Source organism: Paroedura picta, chromosome 8, assembly GCF_049243985.1.
Source record: "Paroedura picta isolate Pp20150507F chromosome 8, Ppicta_v3.0, whole genome shotgun sequence".
NCBI classification, from domain to species: Eukaryota; Metazoa; Chordata; class Lepidosauria; order Squamata; family Gekkonidae; genus Paroedura; species Paroedura picta.
Window position 1 is genome coordinate 33,344,203 of NC_135376.1, and position 19,342 is coordinate 33,363,544.

Sequence of the window (19,342 nt, forward strand, 5' to 3'; positions counted from 1 at the left end):
AAGCGCCTTTCACCATGGCAGGCCGCCACCTCCCAGAGCCACCGCTTCCAAGAACCCCGCCGCCGCCATGAGACCGCCGCCACGAAAACCGGTGAGTTGCTAGTGCCCGCTGTATTCGTTATACAGCGGGCCTTATTACTAGTCTAAAATATTACATTAAACTATTAACTGATTATTTATTTTTACTTTGTTTCTACCCTATTGGCTTTAATGTCGCAAGTCACTGTGAGACTTTTCGGGGGAGCAGCAACTAAAATATCTAATGAATAAATAGGGGATTCTAACTCACTTTTACTTTGTTACATTTCTCCCTTTTCATTATTATATTTTAATCATGTGGAAGGAAAACATGGTTTTGACAGGGGGAAATATATGAAAGTATTTCCAGAATTTATATGAAATATTTTATTTTAAAAAGCAGATTTCTCTTCTACAGGGATAGATGTGTGTTTTGTGAAGAAAAAACTGGTTCAGCACACAGTCCCTAGTTATGAGCTGAATTTTAAATTCAGTCTGTGAGGCCCCTTGCCAAAATTCTCTTCAGTCGATGGTAATCATTGCATCAGCTTTCCATGGACTTCAACTTGCTTGAAAACAGCTTCCAGGAGAATAATATCTGAAACTAGTTCATTCTTGTGACAACTAAATAGCTAACAACTTTACCTCTCTCTCAAGGTCTGGCAGTCATTCTAGCCATTAAAAAAAATCTCTGCACATTTGGCCTACATTATAGGTGTAGTTTCACTTTGCACAGTGCTGTTAATGAACATAGTCCCAATGATCACATAAATCTTAATATCCCCTACAGCTAAATAAAAAAGTTGCACGCTGATACATCTATGCCGTACAAGATGGGACTCTAAAAAGACTTAATCATCTACAGGAGACTGGAGCCAGGAATCGCTTATGAAAAAGCAAATAAACACTGTCCTGCTATCACAGTGATACACAGATCCATAAGAATGAGATGTATATGTGAGATTAGGGCTCCACAATTCTCCTAAATGTTAGGTAATGTTCAAGAATCCAAGAATCCATAGAACATAAGAAAATATAGCAACAGGCCTCATTAACTACCAGAAAGCCACTGTGTCTATGCATATCTGGCTGCTGTAACCTTACTATGTTCAAACCCAGTTCACAAGAATAGGGACATTCATGGCTGTGGAGTATTTTGCTCTTGTCCCCTTTTTCAAATGAGATGCAAGGCAGGATTAGCTAGTGGTTAGAGCTACCTTTTGACCATGAAGTAACCTCTGAAATATTCTTCAGGCTTTGAATAACCCTGGAAGTGATGTCAGCTGGCCACAACTCCCTGCCATGCCCCTGGAAGTCTCATGTTTACGGTGTGCATGGCATCACTCATAACATAAAATGCTGGTTAAATAAGAAGTTTCATTTTTGTGTGCGCAGTGCCTTGCCTGAGCAAAACAAGGAAGAATTCATCTCAGCTATCATGAAGCTCACCATGCAAAGTAGCAATTCTCCTTAGGGGAAATGATCTGTGTAATTTGGAGATCACTTGTAACTTTGTTTCAGTCTTGTCTAGCTGGCATTTACCACAATGGGGAACTAGGTTTTGCTGCTGGGCACTAGTTGGGTGGCACTTGGTTCTGCTGTTAGGCATTAGTATACCGTCTGCAGAAGTTCTACTGTCCCTGGGACAGTTTCTATTCAGTTTCTACTCCAATGATGCTCTGAGACCATTTTCATACTGGGAACTTTGCTGTCCTGGCTCTCATGCAGAAGTACAAATCTGGGGCAGACAAGGTGAACTGGGCCAAATGCTCCCATGCGAGGGAGCAAGAAGAGGCAGGGCAACCTGTCCCGGCTCAAACTCCAGCCTGCAGAGCCTCTGGTGAGGAAATGGTCTGATGTGTACTTAATCATCTTGGGTTGGCAGTGGCACTGATTCTGCTGGGCAGTACTGCTGCTTGGCTGACCTTGAATAGGCTTAGCTAGATTTCCCATTGACTTTAATGGTTCCATAGGTTATAACTGACCCAAATTCTAATAGAAACCAGAATCAATTCGTGTTTTAGTGATTCAGCTCATAATTTGAATGGGAGAATTATGGTTCAGTTTAGGAAATTCACCCCACCCCCCAAAAACCCCCACAAATCAGCATTCATTCAGCTTATTTTTGTACCAGCTGAATCAAATTGTGCACTCCTAAGTACATTGCTTAGAAAGTCAGAGTTTAGTAATAAGTAGAGGAGCTAATAAAAGGTGCAGGGGAAGAATACACCTTTTCCCATGTGACAATTCTGATATAACTCCCTGACCCCTAACGCTGGAAGGTGTCTGTGTGTTTTGTTTTGTTTTACTCAGAAAAATCTACTGAGGGATCTGATCATGGATCTCCCATACCTTTTCTAATTGTCAAATCTGGTTAGGCAGGAAGCCAGAATATAAAGATAAAGAAATAAGAAATATATGAAGGAAGCTGACCATTTACAGCATAATATTGAAGTGCTTAGCATTATAGTTGTCTTTAGTTGGTACAAATAATTTCCTTTAAGGCTTCAAATGGTATTTCTGAAATTAAAACTGCAGTGATTCTCTCCCACCAACAGTTTTGGAGTAAAAATAAAAGAAATATGAGGAATAATACGCATATGCCACATAACCATACTTGTCATTAGAAAATTCCATGTCCAAGCACTCCCACTAATAAACATTTCTACACTAACTAGTACTTATTCACTTAAACTGAGTTTCAATCATCTTGATTGCCCCCCTATACACACTGTTCAAAACATTTGCCTTCTGGCCATGGCACTGTAATGAGGAAAGGGATTCTCTTTACCACCATTTGCATTTTACTGATGCTAACAGGTCATTATCCTCTGACACTCAACTGGGCATTATGAAAAAGCAGCTCAAATAAAGACAGACACTGTCAAATGGGGGAGAGGCGTTCTTTAAACAGTGCAGCATGAAATAGCTGCTGAGAAAAGCAAAAGCTCTGTGCAGTTAGAACTTCAAGAACAAATGTTCATGTGAGATATGAGACAAATACAAAATTATTCAGCTGGAAGAACTCGGTTACTGCTTACTCTGTCACAGGGAGCATAAATGGCTCTTTTGCTGACTTTCACATAAACAAACAAATTGACATTTTAATTTGAAGGGAATAATGCTTTTTGTCAAAGGCAATAGCTGGATCTTTTTAATACCTAAAAGCATTTCCACATTACCAAAAATTCTGTTAAACTGTACACCATTCTGTCAAAACTGTAGCCTCACTGTGGTGTTTCTTATGAGTTTCTTATGAGACAGCAGAACTACATGTTGTAGCTACATCATGGAGGGAAAGTAATTTTGCAGATGATCAAGAAGAAGAGCAGGTTTTTTATTCCTAACTTTTCACTACCCAAAGGAACCCCCAAATGGTTTGCAAACACCTTTCCCTTCCTCTCCCATTACATACACCCTGTCAGGTAGGTGGGACAAAGAGATCAACAAGAGAACTGTTCTGTAAGAACAGCTCTACGAGAACTGTGACTAGCTCAAAGTCACCCAGCTGGCTGGATTTGAGAATCAAACCGGATTCTCCACTATACCATGCTGGATCCAAACAAATTTTGGATCCAAACTGATTTTTCTATCACCAGAATCAAACTTTCCTTTCCTCATGAATTCTACTGCAGCCCCTTGAATTTTCCCAAAATGCTACTCTTGGGGTGACAGAGGACCCCAAGGGACACCATGGGATGATCTACACTGGGAAGGGTGAATTATTCAGTCATTATCCAGTCATTACTCAGCCAGTTCAGTGATTATTCACTCGATTGTGTGCACAGCTTTCTTTTCATTTGAGGAGATACATGATTGAACGGCCAAATGGTAGCACTGCCAAGCTCCAGATGGGACCTGGGTATCTCCCAGAATTTCAACTTACTCTCAGTCTACAGAGATCAGTTTCCCTGGAGCAATTGGCTGCTTTGGAGGATAGACTCTATAGTGGTCCCCAACCTTTTTATCACTGGGGACCACTCAATGCCGGGGACCACTCACCAGGGACCACTCAATGCCTTTTACTGAGGCCCGGTGTGTGTGTGTGTGTGTGTGTGTGGGGGTAGTTTACCCCTCTACTCTCAACCACTGCCCTAGCACTTTCTGATCGCTATGGTAATGTTTAAACAGCCCTTCAAAATAAGATACAGACACGCTACAACAATGAAGTGTGTTGTAAAAGGCTGGGTGGGATGAAGTAAAGGTCCGGGGGGGGGGGGAGAAGGCGTCCTTCGGGGCCCACCTCCAATTAGTCGAAGGACCACATGTGGTCCGCAGCCCACAGGTTGGGAATCGCTACTCTATAGCATTATATCCTGCTGAAGTCTGTCCCCTCCCCTAATCCTGCCCTCCCATGGCTCTACCAAGAATTTTCCAACCCAGGATTGGCATCCCTAAAGTTACTGAACTAGCCATAGGAAAGGAATATCGAAAATCTTAGAGGTGTTTGCCTTTATAAAAAAGAAGGTATGAATTCTTTAATTCTTCAGTGGTCCCACATTGAAAGATAGTCTGAATCCTCCACACATTATGCATACACACTAAAGGGGTCACATATAAATAGTCACATAGAAAAGTGAGATAGGTTTCAAATAATCAGTGATTCCACAGAAACTATTTGGTAACAAGTGCACCTTTTATTTAGCACTTTTACACACACAAACACAGAGCTATCTTAAAAGGCCTTGTCCATGCTTGTATAAAATATCAGGCCAGTTCAGGTCAGTCTTCTGAATGTGTACCAGTTCTCTTTCTGACCCATTATGCACGGGGGGAATAACGCACATTCGGGGTGGAATGGTGGCGACTAAAATCACCGATAACACACGGTGCCGGCTGCAACCGGCCGCAGCTTCGGTGCATGCCACCGAAAAAGCCGCGTTAGCGAAACGCGAAAGAAAGCGCAGCTTCCGGGTGAGTAGGGCGCAACCAGAAGTGGTGCCGGGATCGCTGCGTGCATAATTGGTCACTTTGCCGTCGCACCCCGTCCCATCCATAACCAGTGCGCTTCACGTCTTCCCTCTCCGTGTTTTCCATGTGACCCGAAATCGCCATTTCAGCGGCTGTGCATAATGGGCCTCTCTGAAGATCTTGAGGTTCCCTAGCATACCTCACAAACAAGAACTTTGAACTGAATGTTAAGTGTCTTTAAAGGCTTTTCAACATGACCTATGCTACTATGGAATGCTTTACTGATATCTATCAAGGTAAAACTAACTTTAGGTTTCATTCAACTGGCAACTAAGGTAGCAAATGCCCAGCAGCTGCTACACAGGATCAGCTTTTTCAGGATACAGGAAACCCATTTTAGACTAGAAATAATTGATAGCTCCACTGGAGTAAAAATATCTTTCTAGAAGTAATTAGAGTTGTACTAATTTATACAAAGTAAACATGTAATTCTATAGCAGAGCAATAGTACGTACTCACCATTTCTGTCAATGGCAAATGGAACATTTGTTGTGACTATTTCATAATTACAGATCTGGCTGTACTGAGGAGAACAATCCTCATCCATAGCTTCCACCTGTAGTATGCTATCATAGATCTTCCCCTCTGTCACAGAGGCCTTATAGGATGCTTCTTTAAATGTAGGTGCAAATTCGTTGACATCCTTTACCTGGATATGAACCACAGCCCTAAAACATGAAGATAGATGAGTATGATTTTTATCAAGAAGAATGGGTTCTTTTTAAAACAGGTCTAGACATCCCAGACTTTTGAAACCAACTTTGTTGCATGACGATTGCTCTCAATACTTCCAATCCATGTCAGTTTAGTTCTTTTGACAATAAGCCAACAAATTAATGACTCACCAATGTTTTATAGCTAATTTTCATTTTTCATCAAGCATAAATTTATCTGTCAAACAACAAGAATATATTTAGCACATTATAGATAAACTCATTTAACCAAATAACAATCTGTCATATTCATTGTATTTACTTGTCCATTGTTATATTTCCCACCTGGAACTGCTGAATGCTTTCCTTTCATTCAAAAGTACATGCTTTCCTTTGTGGTAAACTGCAGAAATCATACAAATATTTCAAACCCATAAGAGAATTTTGTGATCAGCTTTGGAACTCTGTTTGTTTGTTTGTTTATATGATTCTATGCTGCCCTTGCCTGAGGGTGGATTGTAACGTTTGTGATAAAACTAGGTATATGCTTCACATTTAAAATCATATATACTTACACATTTGTAAGTTAATTTAAAGTTTAACCAATAAAACCCAGTTAGTGCTAAAAACTTAGAAGCACATTGATATCATTGTTGTAATGAGGCAGGGGGAGAGAAAGTGCTATGTTATTATGGTGACATCTCGGTATTTCTCCACATATTCCTATGTTTCTCCTTTTTGTCAGATGGTCAGCTGTGTCTGTGGGCCTCAGCCATAGGCCTGGTGGAATAGCACTGTCTTGCAGGCCTTGTAGAACTGTTATATGTCTCATAGGTCCCTGAGCATTCCACCAGGCCAGCGCCAGGCTTGAAAAAACCCTGGGCCTGGTTGAGGCCTATTTTACTTCTCTGGGGCCAGGTTTCTTGAGAAGGTTTTGCATGCTCCATCTTAAAACATTCTGAGGGGCATAGGGGAGGAAGTGGTCCCACAGATATGAAGGTTCCAGGCCATTTAGGGTTTTAAGGCCAGCACCTTGAATCTGATTCAGTCATCAATCTGGGGTCAGTTCAGTTGGGCAAACACTGGTTTAATGTGTATCTGGTTCCTGTGAGAGCCCTGGTCACTGCATTTTGGACTAGATGAAGTTTCTGGATCAGGTACAAGGGTAGCCCTGTGTAGAACAAGCTGTAGTAGTCTAATCTGGAGGCAACCATTGCATCCATCATGGTGGCTAGGTCAGACACCAACAGATAATGTACTAGCTGCCTCACCTGGTGAAGATGCGGCCTGGCAGACCGCATTTGTGACCTGGCCCTCCACTGACAAGGAAGAGTGCAGGATCACACCCAAACTCCTGACATAGTTGTTAATTGGACCATGACAAGAGTTGGGAGTTGTAGTACTGTATCTGGGCCTTGCTGAGCCAGCCAGAGTACCTCTGTCTTAGCTGGATTTAGCTTCAGCCAACTCTACTAAAGCCAATCTCGCACTAACTGGTCAGCATGTTTGGCGGTGCAGACAGGTGGTTGTCCATTAGCAGATATATCAGAGTGTCATTAGCATATTGATGACATCCAAACCTGAAACTCCAGATTAGCTGGGCAAGAGGATGCATATAGATGTTAAACAACATCAGGGAGAGAATTTCTCATTGTGGAACCTCACACATTAGGGCATACAACTGGGAGACACTTTCTTCTCTAGCTACCCTCTGTCCACAACCTTTGAGAAAGGACAGCAGCCATTTCAAGACCATGCCCTATATCACCCATGTCACCTAGGCATTGGGAAAGTAGCCCATGATTTACTGTGTTGAATGCTGCTGTCAGTTCTAATAAGATCAGCAGCGCCAACCCACCTAGGTCCAGCTTCTTCCAGAGAGCCTCTGGAGATCATCCAGAGCTGTTGAATTATTTTCATTTTGAAATCAGTTTTGACAGCTTCTCAGCACTCTGAAAATTATTAATAAAACTTCAATACTTTTGAAAAATATTGGGTTTGACAGCTGAAGTCTACTGACAAGAGTTTAATGGCAACTAAGTACATCTAGAATGTCATTAATAAATAAAAGAAATTAAACTGATATTTATATGAATGGATCCATGATAATTTTTCTGTTAAATGAAGGCACGTCCATCAGTGGAACAGAACTTTCCAGTCTCCCCTTGCAATCCAGTGATCTCTCTAAAATGATTCCCTTGGGAAACAAGGGACCCTCAAAACCTCATGCTGAGAGGCAAACTGAGGAGCTTCAGCAAGAAGGGGAAATTGGCAGAAATTGCACTTCCCAATAATCCATGCATCCCTCCCACCAAAACTCCTTAAATTGCATTACACTGATGTATTTTTTTCATATTCTTCAACAGTTTAATATTGGGGACACTCCAAAGTAGGGTACATGCAATGCAATCCTATGCAAATTACTCCAGTCTGAGATCACTGAAATCAATGGAGAAACTGCACAGGTTTGCACTGTTAGACAAGATTTCCTGTTTCTTAGAATCATAGAATTGAAAGGGAACTCATGGGTCATCTAGTCCAACCCCCTGCACTATGCAGGGCACTCACATCCCAATCGCTCATCTATTGTAACCTGCTACCCCCTTAAGCCTTCACAGAATCAGCCTCTCCGTCAGATGGCTATCTAGCCTGTTTAAAAATTTCCAAAGATGGAGAACCCACCACCTCCCGAGGAAGCCTGTTCCACTGAGAAACCGCTCTGTCAGGAACTTTTTTCAGATGTTTAGATGGAATTTCTTTTGAATTAATTTCATCCCATTCGTTCTGGTCTGACCCTCTGGGGCAAGAGAGAACGATTCTTCTCTATCCTCAACATGGCACCTTTTTAAATACTTTAAGATGGTTATCAGATCCCCTCTCAGTTGTCTCTTCTCTAGGATAAACACACCAAGCTCCCCCAAGCTTTCTTCATACGTTTTGGTCTCCAAACCCCTCACCATCTTTGTTGCCCTCTTCTGGACACGCTCCAGTTTGTCTACATCCCTCTTCAACTGGGGTGCCCAAAACTGAACACAGTACTCCAAGTGAGGCCGAACCAGAGCAGAGTAAAGCGGTACCATCACCTATCGTGATCTGGACATGATACTCCATTTGATACAACCCAAAATCCCATTTGCCTTTTTAGCCACTGAGTCACACTGCGGACTCATGTTCAATGTATGTTCTACTAAGACTCCTAGATCCTTTTCGCACATACTACTGCCAAGACAAGTTTCCCCCCATCTTATATTGGTGCATTTGTTTTTTCCTACCTAAATGCAGAACTTTACATTTGTCCCTATTAAACTTCCTTTTGTTCAGTTTAGCCCACTTCTCAAGCCTATCAAGACCATCCTGTATTCTGTTGCTGTCTTCAGTTGTGTTTGCTACCCTTCCCAGTTTAGTATTGTCTGCAAATTTAATAAGTATCCCCTCTAATCCCTCATCCAAATAATTTATAAATAAGTTGAACAACACAGGCCCCAGGACAGATCCTTGGGGTACTCCACTTGTCACTCTTTTCCAACACAATGCTGAACCATTAACAAGTACCCTCTGGGTACGATTTGTCAACCAGTTATTGATCCACCTGACAGAATTTGGATCCATACTGCATTTTACCAACTTGTCAACAAGAATATCATGTGGAAAAAAAAGCTTTACTGAAATCCAGATAAACTATGTCCATGGCATTCCCCTGATCCAGCAAGGTAGTCACTTTCTGAAAAAAAGAGATAAGGTTGGTCTGACATGACTTGTTCTTGCAAAACCTGTGCTGAGTCTTAAAAATTACAGCTCTCAGTTTCAGCTGCTCAAGGACTGAGTTCTTGCCTTCTTCCCAAAAAAAGAAAGCTCTTCACATATGTTTACAATTATTTATCACTTTGAAATGGAAATATGATATTAGTAGATTTAAGAGAGTAACCAGTGTTAATAATAGGCAAGATTGTAACATTATAACTAAATATTAAGCAGCTGAGAGAACATTTTAGCTAGTTTTATATGGAAAGTTGACAAGCTGAGTCATCTTTTTTTACTGCTTGTCTGAAATAGGCATGCTTGAAGACCTGACAGTTCAGCTTACAGTCTGTTCACCAGAGGAGATTAGGTAGCTAATTAATCAATGGTCTGTTCAGCTGTTTCCAACTTGTTCACATCAATATATCTAATTTTCAGCATAGCTAAATCTTTGAAGATGTAGAAGCTGCCCAGGAAAGCAAAGGAGAGAAGGTTGAAGACTGAGCGGCAGAGATAGGTAGGTTAGATGGTGAATAAGAAGGAGAGGAGGAAGCAGGAAAGGGGAAGAAGTTGTACAGACTTTCAAGAAGGGAATGAGGAAATAGTGGCATAGGGGGAAAAGGGATTTCATAGAATTATAGAATCATAGAGTTGGAAAGGGCCATACAGGCCATCTAGTCCAACCCCCTGCTCAACACAGGATCAGCCCTAAGCATCCAAGAAAAGTGTGTATCCAACCTTTGCTTGAAGACTGCCAGTGAGGGGGAGCTCACCACCTCCTTAGGCAGCCTATTCCACTGCTGAACTACTCTGACTGTGAAATTTTTTCCCCTGATATCTAGCCTATATCATTGTATTTGTAGTTTAAACCCATTACTGCGTGTCCTTTCCTCTGCAGCCAATGGGAACAGCATCCTGCAGCCAATGGGAACAGCAACCTTTCAAATACTTAAAGAGGGCTATCATGTCCCCTCTCAACCTCCTTTTCTCCAGGCTGAACATTCCCAAGTCCCTCAACCTATCTTCATAGGGCTTGGTCTCTTGGCCCCAAATCATCCTCGTCACTCTCCTCTGTACCCTTTCAATTTTATCTACATCCTTCTTGAAGTGAGGCCTCCACAACTGCACACAATACTCCAGGTGTGGTCTGACCAGTGTCGTATACAATGGGACTATGACATCTTGTGATTTTGATGTGATGCCCCTGTTGATACAGCCCAAAATGGCATTTGCCTTTTTTACCGCTGCATCACACTGCCTGCTCATGTTTAGTTTACAATCCACCAGTACCCCAAGGTCTCGTTCACACACAGTGTTACCTAGAAGTGTATCCCCCATCCAGTAGGCATGCTTTTCATTTTTCTGACCCAGATGCAGAACTTTACACTTATCTTTATTATAAATTGCATCGTGTTCTCATTTGCCCATTTTTCCATTGTGTTCAGATCTCATTGAACTCTGTCTCTATCTTCTGGAGTATTTGCCAGTCCTCCCAATTTGGTGTCATCTGCAAACTTGATGACATCCTGCAAGTCCTTGCAGATCCACGCTTCACAGGAACAAGCAACATACAGAAGCTGAGTACCAGCTGGAAGTATCAACTGGGAGCTGGATCATCATTTCCTGTTGTGGAAACTTTGCTCTATACCCAGCCAAGAATTTTTAAAGATGGGGGTGTGGGGAGAATAAGAAGCCAACTTGCAAAAGATTTGGGAGATACGTCAGTTCTTCTGACTTCCTACCATGGAAACTTTGGTAGACGCCAGACTTGCTGAGATGCAACAGAGTGGGATGAGTTTTGATCACAAGCCCCAGTATGAAGTAAATGGGTGGCAGGATCAGATCACCTCTCTTATCTCCTCTTCAGGTAATTGGTTTGATTTACAGAGAAACATAATGTGGACAACTGAAACATTGTTTCTGTCCACCCCCAAGTCAAATTGGAGTCAACTTCTGACTAAAATGCAGTTATTTAAAATATGTACTGAGAAGACCATTTATTATCCACTGGAACATAATTAACTGTTTTTAATTATTACAATTAATGAATTAGACGTAAGCAAAGCATTATATGGTAAAAGTTAATCGTGTTCTGATATTGTGTTTTGTGATTCCTTGTCTGTATCAGGGATGAAGAAATGTGTAGTGTATTGGTGATTTATACTGAGGGGGAAGAACAACACTACTTTTTCAGTAGCAATCCTTGTAATACATACCTCCACCCTCAGCTATACAGATGGAGAAAACAGCAGTTTCCACATACTTATAATTTGAATGATTGAATCTAAATCTCAAAATCTTTGAATTCAAAGATTTTCATGAACATGTATCTTTAGCTATTATGTATCACAATAACATCTCACCCCAAAATACTACACTGCAGAAATGCAGAATACAAATGAAAAATGCATGAGGAAGCAGAGAAAAGCAGGGAAAATGAGAGCCAGCAAGGTGTGGCAGTTAAAATGTCAAAATAGGATCTTGTGGGGTCTTTCACTGACCCTCCCTGGACCACACCCCTCTCAGCCGTTGTGCCTGACTTCTCCGTCGCAACCAGGAGACCACGGTAGCCAGAAGACTGATACAAATGCTGTTTATTCTTCCACCAACAATCACAAGTGCTCTGCTGTCTTTCCCTCACTTACTTCCCCTCTGTGTCTTTTATTTCCCTCTTTGACTCCTCCCCTGCTCATTTAAACTCCGCAGGTTACGCCCCTCCTCCCTGCTTGTTTCTCCGTGTTGTAGCTAGTAAGTAATTGCTTCTGTTTCTCCCACATGTACGTTGATCTTCGCTCTCTCAGTCTGACCCTTCCCTGAGGCTGGGGTCTTAAGGGTGTGTAACCTTCCCTGGGTCCCACCCTCTCCTATGGGCTGCCTGAGAACTTTATTCTGTGCCCCTTTGAAGCTGTTCCCCTGCTGTAATCATAAACGGGTAACTATCTTCTCTCCTCTGTCTCTGTCGTCGTCTATCTTTCTCTCTGCGTGCTTTTGGTGTCTCTTCTGTCCTATTCTGCCCCTGATCATACCAGCCCTCAAGTCCGGGCGGTTCCCTATTTCTCTCCCCTCCATCCCATAATTATTCTTCAGCCCTTCATGGGTTAACTCCGTGGCTTTTCGGGCGGCTGCAATTTCAGCCACTGCTTGACTTTTTCCTCCTTCTCGGCTGGGCTTGAGCGGCTGCGGCTTGACTTCTTTGTAGACAGATCTGTGAAGCCCAGACAGATCTATGAAATCCAGGTTCTAATCATCACTCTGCTATGGAAGTAGGCTGGTGACCTTGGGCTAGTCATACACTCTCAGGATAAAATGGAGAAGAGGAGAAGAATGTAAGCTTTTTTGGGCCCCTTTATTTATTTATCTATTTATTTGATTGATTGATTTCTATGCTGCCCTTCTTTGTGAAAAGGCTCAGGATGGTTTACATTAAATCACAAAACCAATGATAAACCAGTCCTCCCCCCCCCCAGCACTATCCACCATCTTAAACACCCATCACTGGTAACTCAGGCTGGAGGTGATATGAAACAAGATGGTTTGAAATGGGGATGGGGGAATCTGAGGAGACGAATGAGGCCTATATCATTTAGACAGCCCAGGCCTCAAACATATGCCTGGTGGAAGAGTGCTGTTTTACAGGCCCTGCAGAACATAGCTTTGGGAAGAAAGTTGGGATATAAATGAAGTCCATAAATAAAATACAAAATTTGTTGATGTAAAAGATTAATTAACTCCATATTTAGTTACAGATGTGTACTGGATGCCGTATAATTTTAAGAGAGTTTCATTTAAAGACCTATTGAACTCTTTAAAATTCTAGCTGATCATATGATTTCAAAAGGTAAATTTCATGTGATTAAAAGCCAGCAACATAAAATAACAGATGGCTGAATAAGCTTCCATGATAAAGTATTTTGTTTTCAGTTGATTCCTATGAACAATGATGTGGCAACTGAAATATTAAAGGAAACAGTTCTGCCTAAATTGTAAATACATGGACCATGTCTGTTGTCACTCACTTGTGAGATTTCTTCCAGTTTGTTCCACTAGACCCTGCACCACAGTCATATGCCTGGATGATGAATGTGTACTCCTTCTGCAGTTCACAGTCAATTGGACTTCGTGCTCGAAGACGACCTTCTCCAGATGTCTTATTTAACACTATGGCTTCAAAGGGCATTTCCTGTCCATGGATTTTAAAAGCACAGATTTCACCTGTAAGGAATCAACAGTACACAAATTACATGGTAGTCATCAATCTGACTAATTTATAAACTACTCAAAATAATACTGCTCAGAGTGCTGTCCAAACTGAAAAAGAGAAGCAATGTGAAACATTTTATGAAAGGAATGGTAACCAACAGCTGATACTTAATTCCAAGGAGTTTATTACTAATGAGACAGGTGAGACGTAAACCATTCCTCTTTATAGAGTCCCCCAAGGGCCGATGAAAGGAGAGGGTCTAGCTCTAGCCCTATAGACTTTGTATGAGCTGCAAAGTTGGTTTTTGTTTTTATAAACACTATCGAGCCCATTGGGTCTTTAGTCTTACATCATGCAGTAGCATAAATGCAGGTTGGAAATTGACTGGATCGACCTTAATCCCATCACTATAGTACTGGAAACATAAGTGTGTATCAATAATGACTGAATGGACATGGAAAGCATGGCAGGTTATGGCATTGAACAGTACAGTTGCCTAGACAACATGGAGAATATGCTTCCATTTCCTTTTTTTTTTTTTTTGAAGTCTGCACATTTTTATATGGTCCCCTAAAGAATCAATGAAAGGAGTGGATCTGACAGCACCTGAATGGACTTGGCAACTCCCCCCCCCCAATTTTATAAAATAAAACTATTTTTGTATTCTATATACTGAACTCCCAACTGATAGGTGTATCATAATGAGAGTAGTAGATAGCACTGAACTATGTAGAATTCATAGCTTCTCATAAAGTTTACAACAAAGCCACAAAAATGCACATATCCCATATATTCTAAGACAATGATGCAGAGTTCTCATAACTGTGAAATAGTAACCTGAATACCAGGGGAAAAAAAACAATGTATATGTCAAAAAGAAAGATACTACTTGTTTCCCTCAGAAATTAACATTCTGACAACTAGCATGAAGGCAGCATATCCAAATGAGGTTTTGTTTTATCAAGGACTAGACATTCCAGTGTCAGAAGCTTATATTCATTAAGCATCTCAGCTTCTAGACTTTGTTTAGAATGGGTGATTGTCTTGCCACATCAACCATACTTACTTCTGACACAATTATGACAAAGTTTAAAATAGGGGTAGTCAAACTGTGGCCCTCCAGATGTCCATGGACTACAATTCCCATAAGCCCCTGCCAGCATTTGCTGGCAGGGGCTCATGGGAATTGTAGTCCATGGACATCTGGAGGGCCGCAATTTGACTACCCCTGGTTTAAAACATTACTATCTTGCTGAAATGGGGGGGGGGACCCAAACCAAACAGGACTATTTTAAAACCTGATTAAAATATTTATGGTCAATAGACAGGAGTACAGTAGTACATATAGTGCATTTGGCTTCTCTAAAAATGTCAGCATTTTTAAAGCCTAATAAATTACTTAAAACCTACTAGGCAACGGTGAAATCACAGAGACTCTGGTATATGCAGCAGCAAAGACAAAGTTTTTTTCCTTGTCTACCTTATTAAAATCTCAAGCAAAATTGCTGAGTATTAGAAATACTCTCACACTATTTGGACATGCCAAAATTAACTGGGAATGGGAGGGAAGAGTATCCCAGGCCAGCCCCCCCCCCCCAGCACAAAAAAGCATGCAAAAACTAGGTGTCTTCTGTAGTATACTGTTATTTCTCGCATTTGCTGGAAGTTTTTCCCCCCACACAGATTTCTTGTATCCTTTATTCGTAGCCATTCCAATGAGAAAAGAGAGATATCACACACAAAAATTAATATACACATACACTTTTTAAAAATGCTAAATATCAGAAAGCAACTTCATTAGAAACTGCACTTTTTGAGCAGGGCCTGCAGTCTTTCCTGTTGTTTATGATGGATGAGGTATACACTGCGCTGATTAAATATGCTGAAACAGTTTCTCCAAATCCTAAGAGCCTTTTCTGGGAGCATTTCACCACTGAAAAGAAATCATAATCACATTCCAATGGAACTTAATTTACTTTAAAATATGTTTTCATAGGTTTGTTGTTCTCTGTTATACTTCTGCAGGGTTTCTAATATAGAAATCTAATTTGGTTGGCAAATTAAATGACAGCTTAAATGAAGACTGCACATTAAAGGAGTTAGATCTTATTGGTATATCATCAGCTTTGGGGAACTCATTTGTTCTATATATTGTATTTTGAGGAATGCTTAATCCAATGACTTTCAGTCTAAAGGTTAGATTAAAGGTCCACGTTTTTAAATTTGTATTTTAAATGCCCTTTATAATGCACTGATTTATTTTCGTTTAAGTCCTTTTTGTATTGTTTGTGCTCAACCTTCATGGTACCTAATCCTTGCTAAGGGAGGAAAAATGGACAGCCTGAGTCACACCTAAGCCTTGCAACCTCAGGAGGTCAAGGTGGACTTTGCAGCAGGCAGGAAGAAAAAGGGAGCATGGTAAGGAGAAGCAGAGAATAAAACTTGATGAATAAGGAACCATTTAATACACATTTGGAAGGAGTCAATCTTAGCACAAGAGAACAATCATGAGCCCATGGTCCAGAGAAAGCAAGAGGTGATTTCTGAATACTAGAACTACGGTAAAGAATAGTCTATGACTTCAATTTACCATTTCCATCCTATTCCTATCGCCAGGGACACATTTTTATTCCCATTTATTTTACCCTCGCTCAGTCGTACTGAAGCAGATAGATTCAAATGCATAGCTATGTTGATCTGAAGCAGCAGAACAGTATGAGTCCAGGGACATCTTTAAGACCAAAAAAGTTTTAGTCAAGATGTAAGTGTTTGTGTGCACACACACTTGTTCAGATACAATGAAATGGAAATTACCAATCTATACATATAAGGAGAGGGTGAGCAGTAATTTAGCATACATCATAATGATGTTTAGCAAATTCAAGGATCAAACAGGAATAACAAGCTTAGTTTATATGGTTACTATTTTGTGGTTCAATTCTTGGGGAAGACATAGTGTGGGGAATAAATATGTCAGTATTGGAGACTGATGGGCAGGTCCGTCTGTCCATCCATCCATCCATCCATCCATCCATCCATCCATCCATCCATCCATCCATCCATCCATCCATCCATCCATCGATCGCCCCTCCCCTGAGGCTCAGGGCAGTTCACATGAAATGTAGAGGAACAGAAACAGTACAGTAAACTGGATAACTGAATAATAGTAGTAAACAGAGAGAACGGTCATTAATAACCTTAACATTCTAACAGTTCCATGGTTGGTCGATTCAGGGTGATTGCTATCATGGGGGGAAGTTCAGAGGTCCAGTAAGCATTGTTGGTTTTGGAATGCTTAATTGTGGAATGCTGAAAGTAGTTAATTGAGACCCTGCCTTTATGTTCTATCCATTTCTTCTCAAGCACAGAGGCATCTTACAGCATCTTCTTCTTTGAAGTGGGAGTGATTGGCTGTGTAGAATTATCTCCCCTGTCCCTAGCCTAGAGACATGCATACCAGTCTACCATTCCAAATTACATTCTAATATTCATTATGTTACATTACAATCTAGTATTCTAATCTATACTTCCATATAATGATGATGAATGATTCAGGATGAGGCAGCTTCATGTGTGCATGCGTCATTCCTATGGCCCATTATGCACGGAGGGGAAGGGGCGCGTCAGAGCCTGAAAGGCGCCGGCGTAAATCCCCGAGAACGCACGCTGCTGGCGGCTGAGCACAAGATCGCAGCATGCTGCTGAAAAAGCTGCGTCAGTGGAATCTGGGAGAAAGCGGAGTCTGCCGGCCAATCAAGGCACAGGCAGATGCGGCGCCGGAGAGACCACATGCCTAATCGGTTACTCAGGGTTTTGCCGCTGTTGCGTCCCGTCCCGTGAGTAAGCGGTTTGCTTCGCATCTTCCCCCTCCGCATTTTCCATGTGACCTGAAATCGCCGTTTTCGCGGCCGTGCATAATGGGCCTATATTAACTGGTATATTGACATGGATGGCTAACATAGATCAATTATGCAGAGGATGGAATGCCCATGATGGTGACGACAGGGATTCGGGGAAAATCTGTGATTATGCTAGACATCACCATTATCGAAGGCCTGACCCGACCCAGGCCCTCAGAAGACCCATGTTAATGAAACACGGATTATTCCATGGGCCTAGGACTGCTGCGGGTGCAGACAAGGGCTAGGCTGGCCTAGCCCTGTGCATAATTGGAGGAGCTGGGCTTTCAGGCATGGCTCCTCCCCCGACCTAGGGTGTCCCTGCAGGGATGCCTTTTGCCCCTGCTAGCTCCACGGCATTGATAGGGGCACCCCCCACTTCCACCATGGTGGGAGAGCAGCATGCTGCTCTCTACCATCATGCATTGGGGGCCCCATGCCCCCAATCCCCACCACCATTGCTGCTGCTGCTTTGGAGAACTCCCAGGGCTTTCAGCCCTGCATTGCATGCACAGGGCCGTTATGTTGGGGCAGCCAGCATGTGCCAGGGGATCCCCTCCCCTATGCATGTATGTGGAATCCCACCACAATGGAACGGCAGCAGCCCAGTGTAGCTACTGCCATGCAAATAGGTCATAGGAACACAACTTCTGTGCAATAATGCATGCAAATGATGGATAATGATAGAATCACTTTGGTATTAGTCTTATAAGCTTTAGCTTTCATTTTGGTAGATACTGTGCTGTTGATTCTGACCATAGACGGTTATACTAGTACTAACTCTTCATGATGCCTGCTCATATGCTTCACTGCATGTTGCAAAATATTAACTAAGTTTGAGCAATTGATGTACACTAATAATATGTCAGCCATACCAAAACATCAGCAACACATTTATTTCTATAACTTCCTATAGTACAGCAGTCCCCAAACTTTTCCTGGTTAAGGACCGCTTCCGGGGGGTAAGGGAGAGCTGGCGGCCCGGGTGCTGCGCAGGTGCGGTGGTGCAGTGCAAACGTGCATGCGTGAAGCTGCCGCACATGTGCGTTTGTGCCCTGCCAGAGGGCACAAATGTGCATGTGTGGCAGCTCCATGCAAACGCACATGCACAGAGCTGCTGCTTTGCTTGCGGCCTGGCGAGCTTCTCGCTGGGGGAGGGGGGGAGAGGCAGGCGCGTCCACCAGCAGCCCAGTACCGAGGATTTTGCAGCCCAGTTCCGGGCCGGGGACAGAGGATTGACGACTGCCGCTATAGTATATATGCAGAATTGAATTTCATAGACATTTGTCGGATAAAGTATCATTTATACATGGATCTATTGAGCGTTAGAATCTGACATCTACATTTCACCATCTTCTTATATCATAGTATGTACCCAACCTTGTTGACTGGAGCAGATCAATGTGGCCTTTAATATGTCAAGGATTTTTGGAAGGATATGTTTGTAAAAGAAGACTGGAAAAGATTCTACAAATATGACCAACTGAGCTGCAAGGTGGCTTTTCAATATTATATGAATAAATTATTTATCAATGTTTCAATAGGTGAATTAACAGAAAATGTGACTTTCTCAAAAGGCCAAATTAGAAGATAATTATTCAATTTGAAAATGAGTTATCTTATGCTTAATTTTTAATGTCTTCCTTGACATACATTAGGTTTCTGCCAATATATACCAAGCTGTATTGAATTATTCATATTCATCTCTCCTAATGACATAAACTGACCCTTACATTTAAAACCACAAACTGCATATATATTTATATTTAGATTCTAATATTATATGCTTGAAGTTGCTCATAAACTTCTTCCAGTTATCGCTCTATAAATACCACAGTCTGGGTAATGAAACAACAAACAAA

General features: G+C 41.8%; 1 protein-coding gene across 2 annotated transcripts in view; it reads right to left on the bottom strand.

Moving 5' to 3' along the window:
- Positions 1-19,342, bottom strand: part of CLSTN2 (calsyntenin 2) — a 429,057-nt gene that overhangs the window by 120,601 nt on the left and 289,114 nt on the right. For both annotated transcript variants that reach the window (XM_077348948.1, XM_077348949.1), the window contains exons 3-4: positions 13,397-13,592; positions 5,449-5,657 (exon numbers count right to left, since the gene is read on the bottom strand). In XM_077348948.1, coding sequence (XP_077205063.1) covers positions 5,449-5,657; positions 13,397-13,592 — 405 coding nt within the window. The remainder of the gene's footprint in view (positions 1-5,448; positions 5,658-13,396; positions 13,593-19,342) is intronic.